The following is an 8,646-nucleotide window of genomic DNA, read 5'->3' as shown; positions in this document are numbered from 1 at the left end:
CCAGAGAAAGCCTTGCTGGCTTAGGCCTGCTCCCGGGTGGCAGAGGGCAGGCCCAATCCCTAGGTTCAGCCCCTGGTCGGGCTCAGAGCAGGGCTGCTTGGGGAGTTGGGGTGCCACCCCCTGTCATGCACAGAGCAGGGCAGATTGGGAGGTTGTGATGCTACACTGTCATGCTCAGGGTAGGGCCTATTGGGGGGTTGGGGCACCGCCCCCGGTCACACCCAAGGCAGAGTTGATGAGGAGGTTGCGGCCCCACCCCTTGTCATGCACAGAACAGGACCAATCAGGGGGTTGGGGCGCTGCCCCCTGTCACGCACAGAGCCGGGCCCATCAGGGGTGTTGGGGCTCCGTACCCTGTCACACACACAGCAGGGCTGATCAGGGGGTTGGGGAGCTCCCCTCTGTCACGCACAGAGCAGGGCCGATCAGGGGGTTGGGACGCCACCACTCTCACACTCAGGCCAGGGCCGATGGGGAGGTTATGGCTCTACCCTGTCACACACAGAGCAGGGCCCGTGGGGTGAGGGTATTGGGGTGCTGCACCCTGTCAAACACAGAGCCGCAGGGCGATCAGGGGGTTTGGGCAGTGTCCCCTGTCACGCTGATCCCGGTGCTGGGAGGCATATTACCCTTTTACTATATAGAATAGAGGCCTGGTGCATGGGTGGGGGCTGGCTGGTTTTCCCTGAAGGGTGTCCTGGATCAGGGTGGCGGTCCCCACTGGGGTGCCTGGCCCGCCTGGATTGAGGGGATGTTTTTTTTTATTCTGGGCCAGCTTTAGCTCTGAGGCCCCAGCTCTGAGGCCTCAGCTGCTGAAAGCAGGTATCTGGTTTGTTTAGGTTCTATAATCGAAACTCTGTATCAACTCCAGCTCTGAGATCCCAGCGGGCTGAAAGCTGGTTTCTGGCGTTTTGTTTAGCTTCTATATTTGTTACAATGTTTCTTAAACTGCAAGCTCAGAGGCTGGCAAGGTAGGTGGGGAATGTTGCAGTCCTCCATCACTGAAGCAAGCAAGCCTCATATTCAGTTTAAGCTGACTGGCTGCCGGCCGCCATCTTGGCTGGCTGTTAATTTGCATATCGCCCTGATTAGCCAATGGGAAGGGTAGCAGTCGTACGCTAATTACCATGTTTCTCTTTTATTAGATAGGATAGAATAAACTTGCTTAATTAGACCTGCTTTCTGATTTAGCTAAAGTTTTTCCCCGCTCAGTGAAGCACCCCAACTTTTCTCAGGTAATTGTCAGCAACACAGCAGTACATATCAACATGAAGCAGATTATTATTGTAGATCACGAAGGGATAACAAAGGGTAAAATATTTAACTCTAGCAGTGTTTGACTAAATTCTGTGCAGTGAGAAAACCTGGAGTCATTTTCAAGGTCCACCATTTCTTCTTTTCAGTCAGGTCAAATTTCTAAGCTTTCTAAATCTCCGTTTTCTGGCTAATGAAAAGAAAATAGGATTCTACCGAGTCTCCTATCTACCTACTCCAGTACTTCTGTGAGGATCAAATGAGATGAGGCACCTGAAAACGCTTCACAAACGTTTGGTTAAATTGTAAAATGTTTGCACCTGGTTATAAAGCAAGTTGGGTTCCTGGGCTGAAGAAACTCCAAGGAGGCTAGTTGCTTGGGAGAGGAAGCCGGGTGTTGCTATGTGACGTCATTACCTGGCACCTACACCAGTGCTGGGTCTGAGGCCACTCAGCAGAAATCTCTGTGCTCCAAGCCCAGTCACCACCCGCCATGTGCTTGCAGACTTTTGTGGTGGGTTGTCATCTTGGATTTGTTAGGGTGGGACCGATGACTGTATTATGGCCAATTGATGTGGTAGAATTCGTCAGGTCAAAACAGACCAAGATTTCACTGTGAGTAGGGAGGACTGTGCATTTGAGGACTCCGCTATCTTTGGGCGTGCAAGAGAAAAATAGCCCCTACCCCAGAGCCACGTAAGCTAGTCTCTGACACCTCCTGTATATGCCCAGACTTTGTCAAGATCCCTTCTGGAAAGTGCACCCCAGGTTCAGGCAGCTGACTCCTCTGTAGTAAGCATGGTAGAGTGAGCAACAGGTAGGATGGTGGAGCCAGTGAATCCCCCCAAGCTGGTGAAAGGGAGTGATCGACCTAGGAAATATGATGTCTGTGGGCTTGTGGTGAGGGACTCCCTGGAGCTACTCAACTCAGTCTCTCCTCTCGACCTCAATCTGCTTTGAGCCATTCTTTGACACAGCCCAGGGTGAATGGCTGTGAATGAGATTTTGTGCACTGGCCATCTAAGGGGACCTGCCTGGGTTTCTAGCAGAGTCCCATTTCTCCCTGGCACACAGAATTTCTGATTTTCACAGCCAAATATTATGTGGGCTCGTTTTCCAGCTCTGGTGCCCTTGGTTGGGGAGCCCAGCATGGGGTTGAGACCTCTTCTCTCAGGGAACCTTTTTAGCTGAACTATCCCTCCAGGTTCTCACCTGCTACATGTGGGTGCAGGTCCAGCCCTTGTCTCTTCACCCTTCCTACTAGTCTCAATGTGGCTTCTTGTGAAAATTCTTGGTTATAAGACTCCTGTTTAGTCCTCAGTTGGTTACTCAGGTTGACTGTTTTATAATTTAGTTGTAATTCCAGTTGTAATTCCTGGGAGGAGGTATGTGTAACTTCCACTTACTCCACCGCCATCTTGGATGCCCTGACAGTATTTCTGTCTTGGATTTGTCAAAATAAATCACACCAATGTTTTTTAGTATGAAGATGTCCTAATAAACATGCAACTACAATTAATAGGTTAATAAGTTACATTTAATTATGTAACTTTTGTGATCAGTTTTTGGTTTACAGAGAATATCATATATCGAGAATTTTGATACAAAATGATAATTTCTCACTTTAAGCCCCTCAAAAAAAAAAAGATAATTTCTACTTACTGTATTATGGCCAATTGATGTGATCAATATGGGCAATCCAGATGTATTTTAGGCAGAATCCAGTGAATGATTTAAAGATTTCCTTGGATAATCCATAACATCAATAATTAAAATACAGATAAATGAGAGTTGCAATATATGATAGAGATGATGTACTTTTCAGAAAAAAATACCTCTCTTTTTATTATAATGACCTGCTTTTGGTATTTCATTATTACTGAGATCTATTTTTAGGATAAAATTTTGTCCTCTATGAAAATAAGAAATTAGAATTATTCTTGGTAAATGACTTCATAATGGTAAGTGTAATCAAGCTTGTTTAAGATTATTTTAACACCCTAGCCGCTGTGGCTCAGTGGATAGAGCGTCGGCCTGCGGACTGAAAGGTCCCAGGTTCGAATCCGGTCAAGGGCATGTGCCTTGGTAGCGGGCACATCCCCAGTAGGGGGTGTGCAGGAGGCAGCTGACTGATGTTTCTCTCTCATCTGTGTTTCTAACTCTCCATCCCTCTCCCTTCCTCTCGGTAAAAAAAAAAAATCAATAAAATATATTTTTTAAAAAAAGATTATTTTAAAAAGCATTTTAGTAGCAATATATTGTGAAGATCATAGCTATAGCTATGGGAAAACAGCAGTTGTCTCAATTATGTTATTAGAAACTTAGAGGTTAAGGTAAAATTACCCAGGGGTCACCCTACAGGCTTGTACAAAAAGCTTTTATTTTTGCACCATTTATATGGAGTTAAGTAGAAGTTATATGTAATTCTATCTAGTATGGACACTAAAATGACTGTAGCCTAGCGGGTAACATGGGGATAAGGACACATGTAGTAACTTAATAAAAAAATAAATGACCATAGCCATGATTTATTGCTTCAAGTGGATTACCTCATTTAATTTTCACAATGACTTTGTGAGGTAGAAACTGTTGTTATCTCACTTTTATAGATGAGATAACTGCTGAGGTCACTTGTCAAGTGGACTGGGAGCCGGACCCAGGCTGTCTGACTCCTAGATCGGTGCCATGATATGCTGCTTGTGTAGCTTGTAGTACGATGTAACTTAAGGGCTAAAAGAGTGACTGTGGTCTAGAAACTGGCAGGTCACGTAACTTCTTATTTTATTTTATTTTTAAAAAATATATTTTATTGATTTTTTATAGAGAGGAAAGGAGAGGGATAGAGAGTAAGAAACATCAATGAACATCAATGAGAGAGAAACATCGATCAGCTGCCTCCTGCACACCTCCTACTGGGGATGTGCCCACAACCAAGACACATGCCCTTGTCATGTTGCTACTGTTATGAATCGTAGTGTAAATATCTGATATGCAGGATGATCTTAGGCGACCCCTGTGAAAGGGTCGTTCAACCACCAAAGAGGTCGCGACCCACAGGTTGAGAACCGCTGGCTTATATGCATGCATACAAGTACTTTGGTTGATCTCTCCTCTTTGCCCCACCCCCGCACCTTCCCTCTGAGGTTTGACTGTCTGATCGATGCTTCTCTGTCACATAACTTCTTTAAACTGGAGTTTCTGCAACTGTAGAATGGATGCTTTTAGTAGTAAATGGGATATTTCATTTAAAATATCATACAGTGTATGCTAAACAAATGGTTATTAATAATCACAGTAGTTATAATAATGATTACTTTTGTTTTTGTGATTTATCATAGCTCCATATCTCTGTGGCCCAAGGTTTTCAAGCATTTTTTATGAAGCACAAAACATAAAGTGGCTAGTGTTTTTGTTTTAACTTACAGTACTTACTAGTTTTTTGTTATGTGTCAAAGTATTATTATGAATTAGTAAGAGAAAGATATTTTGATTTCAGCAAGAGACAGAAGTTATACAAAATCACTTCTTTCTTTGTGCTTCATAATTGCTTGTATGTGTGTGCATGAGAGAGTGCGAGTGTGTGAGTTTGTGCTCCTGCCTGAGCCATAGAAAAGATTTCTTCAGGACTTGGGCAATGGGGCTGGAAGGTGTTTCATGTTAGATGCTGTTGTGAACAGAGAAAACCATAGGGTCCATTTTTTTTTTTGGAGGGGTTAGGCCAGTACTAGGAGAGTTTGTGATAAATTGGAAGAATCAGGGTTTGATACCAGGGATTAGAAGTTAAAATGATGGCAAAGACCAGGTTTAGTGAAAATGAGGGAGTGGGAAACTAAAAGGCTAGGAGAGTCTCAGCGGTTCTCAACCTGTGGGTCGCGAACAATGAAAATACATCCTGCATATCAGATATTTACATTACGATTCATAACAGCAGCAACATTACAGTTATGAAGTAGCAACGAAAATAATTTTATGGTTGGGGTCACCACAACATGAGGAACTGTATTAAAGGGTCGTGGCATTAGGAAGGTTGAGAACCACTAGAGGTAGAGAGGAAGATATTTGTGTTAAGATTTCAGAAATTTGTAAAGGAGTGATGGAGTTAAAGGCTAGAGAACTGGAGGTATGAAAAAGGTTTGTAGATTGTGTAAATTTGCCAGGGTTTGGGCCAAGAGGTGAAGGGCATGTCATAGGAAATTGCTATGTCCATAAGGAAATGAGCTGGGAGAATAGGACCCATTGATTAGGGATGAGGACAGGAAAGAGACTAACTGGGGACCATGGGTGGGGCTGCTTTAGCATTCTATAAAACAGTACCTCTTAGTACATTTTAAAAGATGGACATTATTCTTTAAAAGTCATTAGAGAAGAATCTATATTAATAAAATCAAACTTTTGTGAACTTTCTGGTCATGTCCATTTTCTTGGCTAGGAACAAAAACTCAATTTATAAGGATTTTTGATGATTAATTTATGTCAGTATGAAATTGATTAATTAGGAATTTATATACATGTTCTGTACTATTAGTATTGGTACAGTGCTTTCTTTAGCGTTTTCATTTTGTGAGGTTATTAGATTCAAAATTTTCTGGAGCAGAATGTGTTTTCAGAGGAAATTTTGCTTTTGGGGAAATAATTTATAAAAGTTAATTTGGAAAATGCTGAAATTGAATATGTGTAGCTCTTATAATTGTGAACCTTTTGCATTTACATTGACATTCTTTTGTATAGGAGTTAAAGTTCCTCGTAATTTTCGCTTGTTGGAAGAACTTGAAGAAGGACAAAAAGGAGTAGGCGATGGTACAGTTAGCTGGGGCCTTGAAGATGATGAAGATATGACACTTACAAGGTGGACAGGCATGATTATTGGGCCACCAAGGGTCAGTGCTATAAATTATATATTTTTATTGATATTTATATCCACTTTACAATAAACATTTTATTTTACAATATATTAAAATAAATGATTATGATAAATTCTAACTGAAACAACTACTCCCTTTTTATTTTGTATACATTTACTGATGCTACCATTGTGCACAATATGATACTTGATTTTCTGGAGAATTGGGGGGGAAAGATTGATATAGTCATTGCCAGCAAAGTGTTTGCAGTTTAGTAGAGAAGAAAAAATAAATGTAAATGACAGACTCTAAATATGGCAGAGAAAGATCACTATGGGACTTCAGAATATGTTTCTTCTAGCTGGAATAATTGAGGAAGGCTGAACAGTGGAGGAAGTTGCCTTTGGAATGAGCCTTAAAGAACTGACTAGTAGGATTTCAGAAGGTGGTGATGGGGATGGAGAACATTCCAGATAGAGAGGAGAAAAGGTGAGGAAATGGAGGGGTTATTTGGGAAGAGCAAACACTGTGTTTTGACATAATATATTACTAACTCACTATGTGTAACCAATAATTTCTAAATTGGTTTCTTTTGAGAGCACATTGCTATTTGCTTTGTGATATTTGACTTGCCATGTAAATGCTGTAGGCCTCAGTTTCTTCATTTATAAAATACATTCAAAAGTCTATGATTCTTGAATATTTTCTTGCAATGTTGGAAGCAGGCCCATTGTTTTTTATTCTTAGGTCTTTCTAAAGTTTGTGAAGTTTTATTTTTACTCAAAATATTTTCAGATTGGAAATTTTTTTTTCTACTTTGCGTTTCTTACTCAACGGTCCTATTTATTGCACTCCCTGCAGTGAATCTTTGAGATAGGTATTGTATAATGTTTTGACTTGCTGGAAAAAACACAAATTTGAAGGTTTTTTTTCTCACTCTGGTTTTGTATAGTGTTTGCTACCTTGTTAACTGAACATTTCACCTATTTTCCTGTTGGGTAGAATTTAAATTTCCTGTTGATTATTGTAAAAGAAAAATGGATCAGGTAATTAACAATGTTAAATTTAAAGAATTACTTAATGAATTAATAGACAATAGAGTATCTGACTATAGTACATTCTTTTTTAAAAAATATTTTTATTGATTTCAGAGAGGGGGAGAGAAATATTAATGAGGAGAAAGAATCATTGATTGGCTGCCTCCTGCACTCCCTCCACTGGGGATCAAGTCAGCAACCTGGGCTCTGACCAGGAATCGAACCATGACCTCCTGGATCATAGATGAATGCTCAGTCACTGAGCCATGCCAGTCAGGCATTCTTAATAATTATTAGTTCCTTTTATTACTCTCCTCTGTTTTATTTCATTCTTTTGTTAGATAATAGAAAGATTTGGTTGTTAATTTAAAAGAAATTAATTGAAAAGAAAAATTAGCCCAAGGTATCAAAAGTTAGTATGATGTACTCTGAGCACTGAATTAGATTAATAGTTTTTTGATTTAAAAAAAATTGAGGTGTAATGTACATATAGTAAAATGTATACCATTAGTTTTGACAAATGTACCTTGTTACCCACATGCTTATCGAGATAGAGAACAATTGTTCTCTGTGTCCCTTCCCGTCCTCATCCCCACCCTGCTTTGTGTGCCCTAGAGTAGTTTTGACTGTTGTAGAACTTGATATAAGTGAAATCAAGCAATGTATTCACTTACCAATTTGCTTCTTTTGACTTGGTATAATAATGTCTCAGAGAGTCATCTGTGTTGTTCCATGTAGTAATAGTGTTTTTTGTTTTTTTTTTAATTACTGAGTACTATTTTACTTTATTGATATACCATAGTATGTTTATCAGTTCTCCTATTCATGGGTGTTTGGATTTTATCTACTTTCTGGCTATTACAAATAAAACTACTATGAGCATCCTTTACACGTCTTTTTGTAAACATACCTTTGTCTTCATTTCTCTTGGTTAAAATGCCTAGGCATGGAATTGCTAACTCATAGGATAGGTGTATGCTTATCTTTATGAGAAAATGCCAACTTGTTTACAAAATGGTTATGATTTTTGACACCCAGCAGTATGAGAGTTCTGGTTGTTTCCATATACCTTGAATATCTTTAACATTTTGAATTTGCGGTGTGTTTGTGTGTGTGTGTGTGTGGCTATTATTATTATCATTATTTTTAAAATGCAAGTTTTTAGAGAGGCTGATGTGCATCCAGATTGGAGAACCTAGACTAGATGATTTCCTTGAGATCTATCTGGTCATTTGTATACATATCAAAAGTGCTGGTCATATTAATATATTTACCATTAAACTGCAATGAGTTTTTTTTTATTATTATTAATGAATCTTTATTGTTCAGATTATTACAGATGTTCCTCTTTTCTCCCCCCATATCTCCCCTCCACCTGGTTCCCACCCCACCCCACCCCATGCCCTTACGCCCTGCCTCTGTCCTCGTCCATAGGTGTATGATTTTTGTCCAGTCTCTTCCAGCATCCCTCACACCCCCTTTCCCCCGAGAATTGTCAGTACACTCCCTTTCTT

General features: G+C 40.3%; 1 protein-coding gene across 2 annotated transcripts in view; it reads left to right on the top strand.

The window, feature by feature from the left end:
- The window catches only part of UBE2V2 (ubiquitin conjugating enzyme E2 variant 2), a 44,478-nt gene that overhangs the window by 10,054 nt on the left and 25,778 nt on the right, over nt 1-8,646 (top strand). Inside the window, exons 2-3 of one of the 2 annotated variants that reach the window (XR_001515103.1) lie at nt 5,983-6,131; nt 6,457-6,584. Coding sequence is in view for 1 of the 2 variants with exons in the window: in XM_006754289.2 (XP_006754352.1) it covers nt 6,087-6,131 (45 nt within the window). In the remaining variant the exon portion in view is untranslated. The remainder of the gene's footprint in view (nt 1-5,982; nt 6,132-6,456; nt 6,585-8,646) is intronic. The other variant, XM_006754289.2, reaches the window with a different exon arrangement.

Source organism: Myotis davidii, unplaced genomic scaffold, assembly GCF_000327345.1.
Source record: "Myotis davidii unplaced genomic scaffold, ASM32734v1 scaffold452, whole genome shotgun sequence".
Lineage (NCBI taxonomy): Eukaryota > Metazoa > Chordata > Mammalia > Chiroptera > Vespertilionidae > Myotis > Myotis davidii.
Note: the sequence above shows the minus strand (reverse complement) of the source record. Positions and strands in the feature narration are given on the sequence as shown.